The 16,072-nt window shown below is 53.6% G+C and overlaps 1 protein-coding gene across 1 annotated transcript in view; it reads left to right on the forward strand.

Annotated features, from left to right (window-relative positions):
- Positions 1–16,072, forward strand: part of ABTB2 (ankyrin repeat and BTB domain containing 2) — a 202,579-nt gene that overhangs the window by 155,230 nt on the left and 31,277 nt on the right. The window contains exon 3 of the mRNA XM_047776024.1: positions 1,485–1,698. Coding sequence (XP_047631980.1) covers positions 1,485–1,698 — 214 coding nt within the window. The remainder of the gene's footprint in view (positions 1–1,484; positions 1,699–16,072) is intronic.

Raw genomic sequence — 16,072 nt, forward strand, 5'->3', positions numbered from 1 at the left:
TGGGGTTTGTCCGGAGGTACCAGGCAGCTGAGCCAGAGCTACAGGATGCGTGGGGTCTACTGCGCAGACAGGAGTGAGGCCTTGGAGGTGGGAGGCATGGAGGGCTCTCTCCCAGGGGAGAGCCCCGATTCCAGGGCTGTCGTTGCCCCTGCTTGGAAGCCAGACACCGTTGCTGTGGCTGTCATGGGACAACTTGGCAGAAAGGAATGTGTAAGGCTATTTTTGTCATGCTCCAAAAGTTCGCTGAGCACCTGTTGTGCCTTAGAACCTGCACAGAGTGCCAGGGACACATGGAGTGGGTACCAGGCTGGCCAACGCCAGGCAGGGAAGGTTAACCGAGTCAGTGAATGACTCACTCCTGCCAAATGACACCTCCCTCACCATGTGAAAACCTACTCACTTCTCCCACCTTAGCACCAGCCTTGTCCAGAGGCTTTCCCTCCAAGGGGCTATCACGGGGGCAGGGGGTAGGGGGGAAGCTGACCCACAGGAGATGCCCCCCACCCCCACCTGAGTTCTCAGACCCGAGAAGAATAGGAGGCACCACTTTTCTTAGCACCAGGGGCCCACAGGTGCCGGGGCCCATTTCCGCCATCCTTCCTCAGCATTGTGGCCTCATACAATGATGGGATGTTTCCTGTCCCGGGCTGGTGGGTTATTGAAGACTTGACTTGGGTAGAAACACAACACAGGATATGGGGACCCGAGGACCCCACAGACTTCAGGAGGGAAGGCCACAGCCTGGGTCGCAGTTCAATTCAGGGACCTTGGCATCACACAAGTCTGGATTCAGATTTAGGCTCTACCTGTTACATAGCCTCTGGTCACCGAGGCATCCCAGGGACCTGGGAGATGCCTGGGGTCAGTAAATGCTTGCTCACCACCTAAGCCTCAGTCTCCTCATCTGTAAAATGGGGATAATATTTGGGACCCAGCCAATTAAATACTGTTGCTAGGAAACCGAACGCTTGGCACATAGTGAGCCCATGGTGGTGGGGCGGTGGTGGGAGTTTTTCTTGAGGCCGTGAAGAAGGGAGGTACCTTTTCTGCAAACGTACCTGGGCTTTGCACCTGACAGCACGAGACGGGGGCGAGAATCACCATGCAGCCTGGCGCTGGACCAAGAGGTTGGGAGACGAGGTCCAGAGAGATTCGCGCAGTCAGAGCTGGGGAAAGCCTGTGAGGTGGTGGAGAGAGTGAGGATGTTGAAAGAGAAACCACATTAGCATAAGCTCTGGTGGAGCCCAGCCCTGGCAAGGGTTTCATTCTGCTCTTAAGGCAGGACTGCAAGTGAAAGGGAATCGAAATTGCTGTAGTGTGTCTGGGTGACAGTTTCCACCTCCGCCTGCTGCCTCTGGGTAAACAGTAATTTTGCATGCGGGTTTAGGAGCTGCTTCTCTTTAGCAAGTATCCTTGGAAGAATGGGGGCTATGAACTGAGACTTTTTCTCACTTTTTCCTCCTCCTCTCTGCCCTCCCTGCCAGGTGACCTGGTTTCCCGCGCCATGCACCACATGCAGGGGCGCCACCCCCTGTGTCCTGGCTCCAGCCCCGCCCGCCAGGCCCGCCAGCCGCCCCAGCCCATCACCTGGTCCCCTGATGCCCTCCACACGCTCTACTACTTCCTGCGGTGTCCACAGATGGAGTCCATGGAGAATCCCAACCTGGACCCCCCAAGGATGGCCCTGAACAATGAACGGTAGGAATCTGCCTTGGGCTGCACCCCCGGTGGGCCAAGCTACCCAATGTGTGTTGACTGACTGAGTGACCTACAAGGTAGAAAAAAAGCCCTGGCCCTGGAATGCAGTGGGATTTGTTTTACCCTAACCTGATGTGGTGTGAGGTCACTGGGGCTCAGAAGGTGGGCTTTGGCCTGTCTCACAGCGCTAGCGCTCCCTACCTGGGCTCGCTGAAATTCAGTTGCTTCTTTTATAAAATGAGTTATTCACACCTATCGAGAAAAGTGGTAGTAAGAATCGAGTGAGCTAGTGCTCTTAGATAAAGCACTTAGAACAGTGAGTGTCTGAGTGATAACTGGACCCTCTATCAGTAGCAGCTGTCACCTCTCTGGATGACAGTGATGTCACTATTACCATCATCCTTGTTAGGAATCGTAGGCATGTTTTGCCCTGTCCACTCATTTTACAGCTGAGAACATCGTGGCTCTAGCAGCTTCGTGGATGAAGAGCCCAAGGATCCAGGCCTGCTGGCCTCTAGTCTAGGGCTTTCCACACGGTCCCAGCCCTTTCCTAATTGGCGAAAGGGCCACTAAGAACAGATGTGCAGGTTGGACACTGCTCAAGGAGAGGGGCATGAGTCGGGCACACACATGGCCATCAGCCATCATGAAAACACTGGCAATCCTGCAGACAGGTTGCAAAAACTGGAAAGGGGGAGATGCCCGGAGTCAGGTGGCCTGGGCACACACAGCAGCTCTGGCATTCATGAACCCTGAGAACTTTATGCAAGGTTCCTAACCTCCCTGAGCCTCAGCGTCCTCAGCTGTCAACACAGGGCAGAATGAAGCACTTGTCATGATTCGGGGAGGATCAGTCACATTTATTGAGTATTTGCTGCTTGCCAAGTGCTATGCTGAGCACTTTACACATGGGCTCACACTTCCAGGAAATAAGTGCTCTTTGCAACCCATTTCACAGATGGGTAAGTGGAGGCACAGAGAGATTTAGTGCCTTGACAAGGCCACACAGGCTCTGCTCATGACCAGGGTACCATACCTTTTGTCATTACAAGAGATAGAAAGCAATAGTGGCCCAGTACACACAGGTAGTAGATTCCCAGTAAATGCTGCCACTGCTCTGTTATTTATGGTATCAGTATTCGATCATCATTGTCTTATTTCTCTGGGATCTAGACGGTAAATGCAGGGACAAGACCAGTCATCCTGGGCCTGACACAGAACAAAGGTGGCAGGTGGTGCCCCCGGGTTTCCTGAAAGCAGCATCCATCGGGGAGGTGGAGGCCAAGAACTGGCCCCATGCTCCAGCTGTTTCTGCTTTGTGGAGAAGTTGCTGGGGTCGCCAGAGCTGGCTGGGAGGGAGAAAGGGCAAGGAAGACATCTGGAGGACGTGGGGACAGGCAGAGGAGGCTTGCTTCCCCAAGGGGCTAGACTGAGCCTAAGGCTGGGCCATCCAAGCAGAGGTGGCCGGGAGAGGAGGACAAGGAGCCTTCTTTGGACCCGCTGCCCTGGGCAGGGCTGCTTGAGCTGCCAGCTTGACCATGGCTGTGTGCTGGCCCGGGAGACGCTCTTCTTTGTGGCTTCCCTCTGGCTTTCCTCCCGCAAGGATTCCCAGCCCCTGAGGCTCTAAACCACGGCATCAGGGTTTCGGTGTAACCCGAGCTGCTGGTCTCTCTGTGATTGTGATGGCTGAGCTCGAGTGGTCACAGAGACGCGAGGCCATGTTTCGATGGCTCATTATTTACAAACCGCACTGTCTGTGGCTCAGAGTAATTGGCTCCCGAGGCATTTTTCCATGAATCATTTCAAATGAGTATTAGACGCATGGGAAATTGGAACTACCCCTCAGAAAAAGGAATCCCCAGATTTTAGATTTGGGCACTAGATGGAGGACCCCTTAAAAATACCCAGGCCTGCAGACAGCCCAACAGCGATCTGGTGGAGGGGTTCCTGGCTGCTCAGACTCACTGTGACAAGGCCTCAGACAGCCTGGCCAGCATTTCCACTGCAGGCTGGGCTGCCTGACCCCAGGAGGCACTGCCACTGCCATACCCTCAGCAGAGCTCTGTGCACAAAGGAGCTGGAGTTTACTAGGGCCCCACCGTGACAAAGCTTTGCCTTTGTAAGTTTGAGGATGTCTGTCTCTTTCTCTCCCCTCCCCCACCTCATTCCCTTAAAGTTCCTCCTTCTGTCCCATGACCAGAGCCCAGGAGTCAGGTCCCTCAGCCAGGACTGGGCAGAGAGCCTCTGATGTCTGGTGTGACGGTGGGTGTGGGGCCCAGAGGCCTTCTGTTGGAGGTTCGATGGTTTGGGGATGTCTGGTCCATTGGGATGAAGGGACCTCTTCCATGGCCTCGCACACATGGCCTAAGAGCTCAGTCTTGTGGCTTGGGTTTGGCCCACGGCATCAATTTTGGTACCACTCCAGTATGTGTTCATAGATTTCGATTTTGAAGAAATTACCTTTCTTTCTTCCCCCTGGGGGCTGCATGACCACAAGCATGCTGACCAAGGGCGGATGGCTCATCCCTCTGTGTGATGCACGTCCTGGGTTCCCTGCAACATCCCATGCCACCTCTGCACTGGTCATCAGGGCCTCAGTATCTCTCCATAAGGACCATTCTCCCCAGAGCCTCCTGTCTGGGTGTGGGAGGGAGGAGGGAGTTGTAGAAGCAGCGGGAGCTCCGGGCAGCAAGGGGCATCTTTGCAAGGCACAGGGAGGTACGCTAAGGTACTTGCATCTGCCACCACAGTGAGTCGTGAAAAGCTGCGGGCTTCCAAGCAGAGGCCTGAGCTCAGATCCAGCCTCCCATTCAGGCGCCTTCATGCCTCAGGCTCCACATCTGTAAAATGGGGCTAAGTGACCCCATCAGGGAAGGTGAAGCAAGATAACATGTGAAATGAGCCAGCTCTTCCCTTTTTTTTTTTGATTTGGTCTTTTGTCTTTTTAGGGCCACATCCACGGCATATGGAGGTTCCCAGGCTAGGGGTCGAATCAGAGCTACAGCTGCCAGCCTACGCCACAGCCACAGCAATGCCACATCCAAGCCGCATCTGTGACCTATACCACAGCTCACGGCAACACCGGATCCTTAACCCACTGAGCGAGGCCAGGGATCGAACCTGCAACCTCAGTTCTTAGTCGGATTCGTTTCTACTGCTCCACAACGGGAACTCTGCCAGATCTTCCTTTTAAAGGGCATTTCTATCTGCTTCTGTTTCCTTTGTGCCCACAGTGAATCAGCAAGGTGGGTACTAGCATTACCTGCATATCACAAATCAGGGCATGAGGCCGGGGGCGCTTAGCTGCTGAGGACTTGAGCAAGGATTCAGATCAGGTCTCTCTGACCTGAAAGCCCTCGCCCTTCACCAAGCCAGGCTACAGCTTTCCCACTCGGCTGCTGAGACCCACTCCTAAAGCTCTAAGAACCTGGGTGGGTCTTGGCCCTTGGGGTCACCTCCTGGGGTCATTCCAGCCTGCTGTGCCTCTCCTCTCCCAGGACGCCTCCCTCGCCACCCTGGGAGAGATTCGCAGCTGGAACCTCCCTACACCCCTCCCAGGATCCCTTCCTTGCTGGCAGCTTTGCATCAAGGCACCAGGCAGGATCTCAAACACAGGATTAGTCACAGCTGCCGCCCTGGAGGGCATGTCATCACCCGGGACTGAGCTCAGAAAGTGAAAGAACTTGCTGTCAGAGATCCAGGGTTACCCAGGGAGATTGGGGGGAGCCTCCTTCCCCCCAGGTCTAGAGGGGAATGGGCAGCCATCTGGCCAATTGTGGTCCTTGCTTTGTCGTGCCAGGAGGCAGAGGAATGGGTAGCTGGGATAGCCTCCTGGGCAAAGGACATCGTCCGCCTAGGAATGAGAAGTGTGGGGAGGTGGAAAGGAAGGCTCTGTAGACGTGCAGGAGCTGAGGGAGGTCTGTTGGCTCACCAGCAAATTGCTGGAAGGAAACCTCATCCAGCAGAGCACAGAGGGAGAGATGCAGCTAGAGCAGCAGGGGATGCTGAGATAGACAGGGGTTGATCTGACTTTCTGCTTCAGAACCTTGGGTGTTAGGGGGGATCAGGTTTACCAGGCCGTGCTGCCAGCAGCAGCAGAGAAGCCAGGCCCTTGCGGAATATCTGGGAATACTGGCAGGGAAGGCTGGCCACGCGTCCATAAACCAGCCCGCTGGCTTAGGCATCAAGCACTGGTACCTTGCTTCCCTCTTACCATCCCTGCTCGGTGCCCCTTTGTGGAGAGAAGCACCCTCCCAGGGCATGGGGTCTGCTGGTGTTCAGGACACTAAGCCAGGGGGAGAGTCTGATTTGGGACGGAGCCTAGAAACATCTGGTGTCACGTTTCGCAGCCAGGGGAGCCCCATCCGAGGGGAGAACGGTGACTCAAAAACACGTGTTTGAGATCTAACTTACCGCTCTCTGATTTTAGAAGCTTCAGCCTTCCCAGAGGCCAGGTTCTATAGACAGCGGACATTTAGACTTCACAGCCACCTGTAAGGTGTGAGCGCTGAAGAATTACTATCAATAGCGCTTTTAGAACGGTACCTGGGCACAGTGAACGCTCAGTATCAGCTGCTATGATGATTAATATCAGGCAGAAGGAATAGCATATGCTGAGACCACATGGCAAGAGAGAACCAGTACCTGCAAGAGAATGAACAAGTGTGATGCCCGAGGGAGCTGGGACCTTGATGGGGCCAAAACAGGGAGGGGAGGGTGGAGCTTGTGGCCTAGAGGCCCCACCCGGTCATCTCTGTGGTTTCTGTGATTGGCTGGTTTTCATTTGCCCTCTCCCGACACATCCCTTCTCAGTGCCTGGACCTCTCTGAGAATGAAGGTGCTGTGAGGAGAGGTGCTCCTGCTGCCAGGACCCACCTGGCTGGTAGGTCCTGCACCTCCGGCAGATTCAGGAGGGACAAGGGGCCTAGAGGGCTGGCTTGATACTAATCTTAATCCCTGTTCCCCTGAAGCTGTATTTGCTCAGAGATCCAAGCCCTTGACCAAGTAAGATCCTGGCAGAAGATACTGTGTGTGGGCCCAGGTCTTGGCTGTCTTGTTCCGTGTCGTGCTGGCCAAGAGGGTTCCCACAGTTCCTGGGTTATGTGCACAGAATTCAGAAGAGCGGGACTTAGCAAAGGTGTCACCCTGTACAGGTCCCACCCACTCCACCTGAAGTCCACACTGTGTCTTTGGTCTGGCCCAAGGATAGGGGGATCCCACCAGCCTCTCAGGTCATCCCAGAGGCATCTCTTGGCTACCTTCTAGCAGCATAACACATCAGCCCATCTTTCTAGGCCTGTTTCTTCATCAGTAAAGTGATGATGATAACAAGGTGTCTGCTGGGGTTAAATAATACAGGCGAGCACTTCACTCAGTGCCTGACACATAAAAGTCCTTACGAACGGTGGGTGCCATTCCCCAACCCTCTCTGTCAACGTCGTCATAAATCTGCTTAGACGGTGTGTTTGACACAGAATGGTCTCTCATCATTGATATAGGATGGCGATTCTTAAAATATGGTTCTGGGGAGTAGCATTTGGGGAGTCCCCGTTGTGGCACAGTGGAAGTGAATCCGACTGGGAGCCATAGGGTTGCAGGTTCAGTCCCTGGCCTGGCTCAGTGGGTTGAGGATCCGGTGTTGCCATGAGCTGTGGTGTAGGTCGCAAACAAGGCTCGGATCTGGCATAGGCTAGCAGCTGCGGCTCGGACTGGACCCCTAGCCTGGGACCCTCCATGTGCCTCGGGTGCGGCCTTAAAAAGACAAAAGATGAAAAAAAAAGTATCATCTGGGTTAGTAACACAACTGCTACTAAGGCAATTATTGCTACCATTATTGATATTACTAATGTATCCACTGCCACTACCAAGAGTAATAATAAAGCAGCTCCTAATATTACTCCTACTTACAAACACCCCTGCCAGTTAGAGCAAGCGTTCAAGAGCGCATGTTAAGTGACAGATACCATCTTAAGTGCTTTACTTACTGACTCATAGTTCTTGTACTTCTGCGGATCAGCCAGGAAGGGAGGTAAGAGAAATAGGAAGAGCGGCTTATGTGGTTGAGTCTCACGCTCATGAGAGAGGCAAAAACAAGACAGAAGGGGGGGAAAGGAGCACAAACCAACAGACAGCGCAAAAGGAAGCTCGGTTGTATGACACTGCGTTCGGCTGACCCTCAGACCTCACCACTAGCCTGGATTCAATCCTAGCTCTGCCACCTAGGAGCTGGGTGGCCCGGGTCATTCGGCCTCTGTGCCTCAGCTGCCGCTTAGCACATGGCTGGTGGTGCCCACCTCACAGGGGCGTTACAGGGATGGAGTTCATATACATGAAGCACCAGTGCCTGGCACGCAGTATGTCAGTTGTCTTCGTCCTCTTTCTTTTCTGCCTCCTCCTCTGCTTCTTCCTCCTTTTCCTCATCTTCCTCCTGCTTTTCTTCCTCCTCCTCCTCTTCCTCCTCTTCTTCCTCTTCCTCCTCTTGCTCCTGTTCCTCCTCCTCTTCGTCCTCTTCTTCCTCTTCCTCCTCCTCTTCCTCCTCTTCCTCCTCCTCTTCCTCCTCTTCCTCTTCCTTCTCCTGTTCCTTCTCTTTCTCCTATTCTTCCTCCTCATATTCCAGACAACCTTGAGACATTAAGACTGGTGGGGAAGCGTGGGCAGTAGAAGTCACAAAGGGATTTTTCTTACCTCAAAGTACATATTTCAGGGAGTTCTGTCTTGTCTCAGTGGTTAACGAATCCGACTAGGGACCGTGAGGTTGCTGGTTTGATCCCTGGCCTCGCTCAGTGGGTTAAGGATCCGGTGTTGCCATGAGCAATGGTGTAGGTCCCAGACATGGCTTGGATCCCACATTGCTGTGGCTCTGGCGTAGGCCGGTGGCTACAGCTCCGATTAGACCTCTAGCCTGGGAACCTCCATATGCTGAAGGTGCAGCCCTAGAAAAGACAAAAAAAAAAAAAAGCAACAACTATATATTTCACAGCATAAATGGATCTACATATCAGAACCACAGAATTAAGCGTTTGGTTTTGTTTGGTTTTGTTTGGTTTTGTTTTTTAAGTCGTCGCTGATTATTGCTTATCTAGGCAAATGCTAGGTGGGGCTCGAGCTGTTTTTCCATGGAGATGTGTGCTCAGAGGTGCCTGCGTGTGAGGGTCAAACAGCCCCTCCTCCTGCAGCTCTGTGATCTGGACACTTCTCCTTACCGTTTGAGCCCCAGTTTCCTCCCATGTGGAGTGAAGACCTAAGCAGTGCTTACCTCCCAGGGAGCCCCCCAGGTTCTGGAGCTGGGTCCCCTTCACATGTGAGGTACCCAGCGAGGAGAGGCCCTCTTTGTTGCAGTCCAGATGCAGGAGGGGGATGCTTCCCCTCAGATGAGCACTTTACATAAATAGGAGGCGCCCGCGGATAAGCTCTGCGTTCAGTCTGAAGAAGTGGGCTCGTTAATCTTTTGCTCAGCTTGCGAAAGTGTTTTCTTATCAAATAATAGAGATGATGGCAGTGGTGGCTTTCTGCTACTGACTTCTGGTTCCCTTAAATACCATTTCAAGAAGATTTGCAATGTTAAGCTCTTTTCTCTTTCCACTCCCCCCTTTTGTGCATTAAATTTCCATCTGTTTACCCAAAATAGAAGTAAAGGAAAGAAAAGTAGCTGTTGGGTGAATTAAGTACTTGTTTCCATGTACCTCCCAGGCTGGTGCGTCCAGCGACCTCCAAAGGGACTTGTCTGCAGTCCTTGGTGCACACAGGGACCAGTCGCTCCCACCCCTGGTCATTCTCCATCACCTCATCTGCTTTTCTTCCGAGAACCCTCCTCTGTCTGAAATTACCTTGTCTGTTTTGTTTACTGCCTTTTCTGCGCCATCCTGACCCCCCCTAGAAGATAAGCACAGTGGGTCAGTGTTCCCACTGGGACCCCAGCACATAGAATGTCCCCTGGCACAGAGGAGGCATTTAGGTATCTTCTCCAGTAAGGAGACAGACTATAGCGCCTAAAGGTTGGACTTTTGGAGTCAGAAAGACCACCCGTGGGGGGTCTGCTCTGCCATTTACTAGCTGTGTCACGATGGGCAAGTTAATTTCTCAGGTCTCAGTTTCCCCAGCTTTGAATGGAAAATGGCTTGATCTACTTCCAAAGATTTTTGTGGGGATCAAATGAGGTAATCCACTGATAGGACTTAACGCAGAGTAAGCTCTTCATATGTGGTGGCTGCTATTTTCCGTATAATTACTATTTTCATAAACCAGTGGAAGGACTAAACTGTGTTTAATGCATAATAACCAAAAACAAGGGTGAATTTAAAAATCACATCTACTCAAAATGCATGTCTTTTTTTTCCCCTCTCTATATACTGCCTTCAGCCTCTGCCCTTAACTCCCTCTCACCCCACCCCTGACCGTGGCCGGGGAGCCAGGCAAGCGACAGAGAAGATGGGGTAGACCAGATGTCACAGAGGACTAATTGGGTGAGGACTATTTTGAACAGAGATATGTACAAACTTTGGGTTTACTGCAACCCACCCCCTATGGATCTCAAAGAACTCTAAAACCTGGATTTCATCTACCCACTGGTTCAAAGCCCAAGCAGCGAGTCAAACACGCTGAAGTTAGTGATGTCACTTGTGTCCTAGGCCTCTCGCCTGCTGGTTTGGCCACGGTGCCTACCCATCATGGGCTGCCACGGTTAAGCATGGGAGTGATACGATTTGACGTCTTTTTACATGGTCTAGAAGAATCTGGATGAAGCCTTCCAGTTTATAAAGCACTTACTTTGTTTTGTTTTGTTTTGATCTTTTTAGGGCCGCACCTGTGACATATGGAAGTTCCCACGCTAGAGGTTAAATTGGAGCGACAGCAGCTGGCCTATGCCACAGCCACAGTAATGCGGGATCCCAGTTGCATCTGCAACCTACCCCACAGCTCACGGCAGCACCGGACTCTTAACCCACCAAGCAAGGCCAGGGATCGAACCCGTGTCCTCATGGATCCTAGTCGGGTTAGTTACTGCTGAGCCACAATGGGAACTCCATAAAGCACTTTAAACACACAGCAGTCTAGCAGGTCCTCCCAAGCTCTCAGGAAGCCGTTTCCACTCCCATTTACAGATGAGCAGACTGGGGCCTTCAGAGGGTAGAGGGGCACCCAGGGTCACAGCTAGAACAGGCAGATCTGAGCATGGGCAGGGAGGTCCAATGATAAAATGCACTGAGTTCACAGCATCCAGGAAGATACCTTCCTCCCGCCTCCCAGGGGAGGGGGCAAGACCCTGGAAGCTGTTCTCTCTGTCCGAGCCCCCTGCCCCATGTGACATGGCTGCTTGCTCTCAGCATCTGGGGGCCTCTTCCCATCAGACTTGAGTTCGCTGGCTCTCGGGGGCCAGCAAGGGTGGGCATCTGTCCAGCATCCGAGAAGGAGCAAGCCAGGGCTGGGGGCAGACAAAGGAAGTGGCAGTGCCAGATAACAGGGGCTGGAGACAGCACAGGATCTCAACCCAGCCGTTGACGAGTGCCCCAGGGGCTGCCTGTTGCGTATGACTTCCTGTCCCATTGTTGTGCCCACCAGTCCCCACAGAGGAGGAGAAGAGGTGGGAACTGCCAGGCCCAGGGGCTTCATTCGGTTGGAGTATTTTTGTAACGGGGCAGCCACAATCCCCTTTGTCTGCACTGTCTCTGGGTTCCGCGAACGCCTCGGTGCTGGGAAGTCCCAACTCAGAGGGAACAGGGTTTGCTTTCTTAGCAAAGGCGGCTTCCGAGGCCGAGCTGTGGACTTGCCAGACACTGAGGAGGGGGACAGGAGAGGAGCTCAGGCGCTGTCTGGAGTCAGGCTGGGCTGGTCTCTGGCCTGCTCCTACTTGCCTGCCAGCCAGCTCTCCAGAGTTCCCTCCGCCCACGAGACCAACCGCCTCTGACAGCCGCCTCCTTTGCTGCTTTCATATTTGAGAATTGGGGGAAGAAGGCACTTAAGAGCTCTGGAGTGTCCCCCTGTGGCTTTGGGGCCCAGCCCAGCATCCGCCCCTGCTGCCTTCAGGACTGATAAAGCTGTATGTGCCAAAGCTAGAGTTTGGGAGTTCCCGCTGTGGTGCAATGGGATCGGCGGTGTCTTGGGAGCACTGGGATGCAGGTTTAATCCCCAGCCTGGCACAGTGGTTTGAGGTCACAGCTGCAGCTCTGATCTGGTCCCTGGCCCAGGAACGCCATATGCCATGGGGTGGCCAAAAAAGAAGAAGAAGAAAAAAAAGCTGGAGTTTGTGCAGAGCGGGGAAGTGGCACACTGGGGCAGCCTCTCCTCCCCTGCGCCTGCCTTCCGGCTCAGAGCATTACATATGTGGCAGTTTGGTCTCAGGAAAGACCCCAGAATCTCTCTCTTTTTTTTTTTTCCCTTTTTTTGGTCTTTTTTTTAAGGCCAAACCTGCAGCATATGGAGGTTCCCAGGCTAGGGGTCTAATCGGAGCTGCAGCTGCCAGTCTACACCACAGCCACAGCAATGCCAGATCCAGATCCGAGCCATGTCTGTGACCCACACCACAGCTTACGGCAACGCCAGATCCCTAACCCACTGAGCAAGGCCAGGGATCGAACCCGAAACCTCGTGGTTCCTAGTCGGATTTGTTTCTACTGCGCCATGGCGGGAACTCCCAGAATCTCTTTCTCTTTAGAGCTAGACAGATTGCCGTTGGCTGGCTATGTGCTTTGAATGTGTGTCCAAACCCCTCAAAGCCTCGGTTTCCACATTTGTAAAATACAGACTAATAATTAGGCCTCCTTGTAGGGTGGCTGTATTAGGGGATAATGTTTGCAGAATGGCCTCACCTTTACTTGGTACATAATAGGCCCTCAGCAGATCTTAGAAATGTGGCTTTGCTGCTCAGAAGCCAGTGCTAGAACATTCCCTGCAGCTGCAGTTGGGCTGTGGGTGTAGAAAGCGGGGTCCAGTTCTGGAAGCCTTTTTCGCTGGCTGGGTCGTCGTGCACCACCTTCCATGGCTCAGGTCAAAACCACCCATTACCAGTCGGAAATCTTCCCCTTACGTTTGTGCATCTCTATCAGGCCTCAGGAGCCCCAGGCTCCTCCCAGAAGTTTCTGGAAACTCTACCTCATGGTGTGAGTGGCTCACCTCTCTGCCTTAGATTGGGGGGTTAGGGGAAAGCCAATGCCATGTGATTATACTCAGCTGAATCCAGAGAGGAATAGCTATTCAGAGACTCTCTATGAAAGACCCCACCCCACCCAGCAGGTGTATGTGGGATCAATGAAGCAGGACAGCTAAACCATGGGTCCTCCCAAGCCTGACTTGTTGGCAGAGGCCAATGGGTGGTGGCAGGTCCCCTCACCGTGTTTGTGAAAGTGTTGTGTTCAAAAGAAGGGGCGTTCGAACCTGTGTTTGAACAGGTTGGAGGCCCTCGCCTGTTTGGCTGCTGCATGGTGAGAGAGCTGTGGTCTCTTGTCAACCATCACAGACGCCAAGCCTGGGTAATTCGGAGGCTCTTGCACCTTCAAGCCGCAGTGAGCCCCGTGGGTGAGGTGCGGCCGGTAGGCCAAGGGAGCCACACCCCAGCCAAGCGGGGAGAGGCCCCCTCTCACAGCGCTGCTTCCAGGTGCGTGGGAAGCAGCGCTCCTCTGGCCTGCTGGACCAGCTGGCTGCCAGCCTGGCCACCCCACAGGGAGCCTTGGCCTGAGAAATGGACCAGATAGATGCCCTGGACCTTGAAGAGCCCAGAGCCCTCCCTGCCCTGGGGGAGGGCAGGAGGGGTGGTGGCCCACATGCAGTCTCCCCTGAAATCTGTACCATCCCACCCACATAAGATGCCACCCTGGAGTCGGGCCCGGTTACCGAAGACAGATGGCTGTGTCCGCTCCATCGTGGCGCTAGGCCACATCGACATCTGCAGAACCACACCTGCCGTTTCCCTCCCAGAGGCGGCTCCACCCACCATCCCCGCTGCCCTCCCAGAAACTGCCTTAGCCCCAGTCAGCCGAGCTGCCCCAGTCAGCCTTTCCCGGGTAGAAAATGCTCCTGTGACATGGTTATCTCTTTATCAAAATGGTTGCTTTTTTTCCCAAAGAGAACCCTTCGGTAATGCCCAAGCCAGCTCCAGCCTCTAAGAATTGAAGACAAAACACTTCCCCATGTCACACACTCATTCGCCTAACTTAGAGCTCGGGAGCCCTGCAGGGTAAGAATGAACCCCTGAAAACATGTTAGCAGCCAGAGGGCTTTGCCTCCAGGAGAGAGAAACATGCCGCGCTATGCATTTCTGAATTCAAAGATTGAGTTTCTTTTTTTTTTTTTTCCTTTTTAGGGTCACACCTATGGCATATGGAAATTCCCAGGTGCTAGGAGTGGCAACTGGAGCCTGTGCCATAGCCACAGCCACGCTGGATCCGCGTCTACAACCTACACCACAGCTCACGGCAATGCCAGATCCTTAACTCCCTGAGCGAGGCCAGGGATCGAACCCACATCCTCACGGACACACTATGTCAGGTTCTTAACCCGCTGAGCCACAACGGGAACTCCTTCAAAGACTGAGTTTCTAACATAGGCTTCTGTGCTGAGGGATGGGCACCACTGGTGAGTAAAAGAGTCTCTCGCCTTCAGAGAAATTATAATCTGATTGAGAAAGCAGACCAAAAAACCCCACATAAGCAAAATGATTACAAGTGGGGCAGGTGCCATGAGGGTGCAATGCTGAGGGCAGAATGGAGAGCAGGCCCTGGGCGAGTGGGCAGAGAGGCCCTCCCACCGCCCAGAGGGGACACATGAGCCAGGCAGGGGTGCTTTACCCAAGTGCCAGGGTGCCGAAGTGTTTGTGTTTGTTGGAGACACTGAGAGTTTACGCCTGTCCCAGTGTTGTTGGTAATAGCCCTCCTTTTCCCTCTCAAAAGTGGTCCAGCATGGGTGACAGATGACATGGTTGCTGTGCCTAAAACTCATCACCCCTGAGATGAAATAGGTGGGGTGGGGTCCGGAAAATGAAGGCTAGGGCCAGCTCACTAGGCTGAGTGCCAGTAGAGTGTACTATCTGGGAGCTTGGACACAGGTGGTACCCTGCCTGGGACCACATCCCAGATGTGCCACTTACGAGGTGTGTGACCTGTCCAGCCTGCAGTTTCCCATGTGTTTACTGGGGGTAATAACAGTACCAGTTTCAGGAATTCCCGTCATGACTCAGCAGTTAACGAACCTGACTAGCATCCATGAGGATGCAGGTTCGATCCCTGGCCTCGTTCAGTGGGTTAAGGACCTGGTGTTGCCGTGAGCTGTGGTGTGGGTCGCAGGCGCGGATCAGATCCCATGTTGCTGTGGCTCTGGGATAGGCCAGCGGCTTCAGCTCCGATTGGACCCCTAGCCTGGGAACCGCCATATGCCGCGGGTGCAGCCCTAAAAGACACAAAAAACAAAAACAAAACAGTACCAGTTTCATAATCCCCAGAAATGGGGATTAATTGAATCAACAGATGTAAAGGGCTTAAACAGTGCTAGGTGCTTAGGAAATCCTCTGTACGCGTTCGTCGTGTTGTCCTCTTAGTCCTGGACGCCTTGGGAGCCAGGCCAGGATGCCCCAGTTGTCACCCACTTGCCTCAAATCCTGCTGCTTACATTTAGGCTCCCTGAGGGGCAGCCACTAGAAGGCGGCAGGAAAATCACTGACAGCTAATCACGACTGGGTTGCCATCTAAATTTATATCCATATGCATATCTGAGCAAGTGGAGGTTTTTCTAGTGCCTCTAATCTGTACCAGATGGGTTTTAATAAGAAAAGTGTATTTTCCCCACAGAAACCCCGAAGCCCCACCTCTCGCAAAAGTCACCTGACCCCACGCAGAGATTCTGCCAGGGCTCAGCTGCGGGGTCTGAGGCAGCCAGGCTACCAGAGGAGATGGGCCTGGGGGTCAGGAGAGAGATGCCTGCCAGCTCTGACTCCAAGCTGGGCCAAACCATTCTGGTTTACCAAACAATTCTAGAAAAGTAATTAGTCCAAGATGTGAACCGGACTAGAATCGCTGCCTTTGTGCTGGGAGTGGAATCCGGCTTTGGCTGGGACAAGGTTCGTTCATTCTCCCTGGGTGTTTGGCTTGGGGTTAGGCCACCATGGCCTCCAGAAATCTCGGGGGCCCGGTGGTGAGGGCCTCAGAGCTGAGACAGCAGAGCCAACCTTGACCTTCCCAGAGCAGCCTCTTCTTGAAGCGCTGTCACTTGATTGGGAAAATCCTGGCCGCTTCCTGATGGTGCCACTTGCCAGGCTCAGCCCAGACAGCATGGCCGGGAGGGGCGCGGGAGCAGCAAGCTTCCCAGCAAGGTCTCTGAAAGGATGGATTAGGGGAGAGGTCACCCCATCCCCAACCCCAGTGCTCAGCAGTGGCTCCCAGTGAAGGCG

Source organism: Phacochoerus africanus, chromosome 4, assembly GCF_016906955.1.
Source record: "Phacochoerus africanus isolate WHEZ1 chromosome 4, ROS_Pafr_v1, whole genome shotgun sequence".
NCBI lineage: Eukaryota > Metazoa > Chordata > Mammalia > Artiodactyla > Suidae > Phacochoerus > Phacochoerus africanus.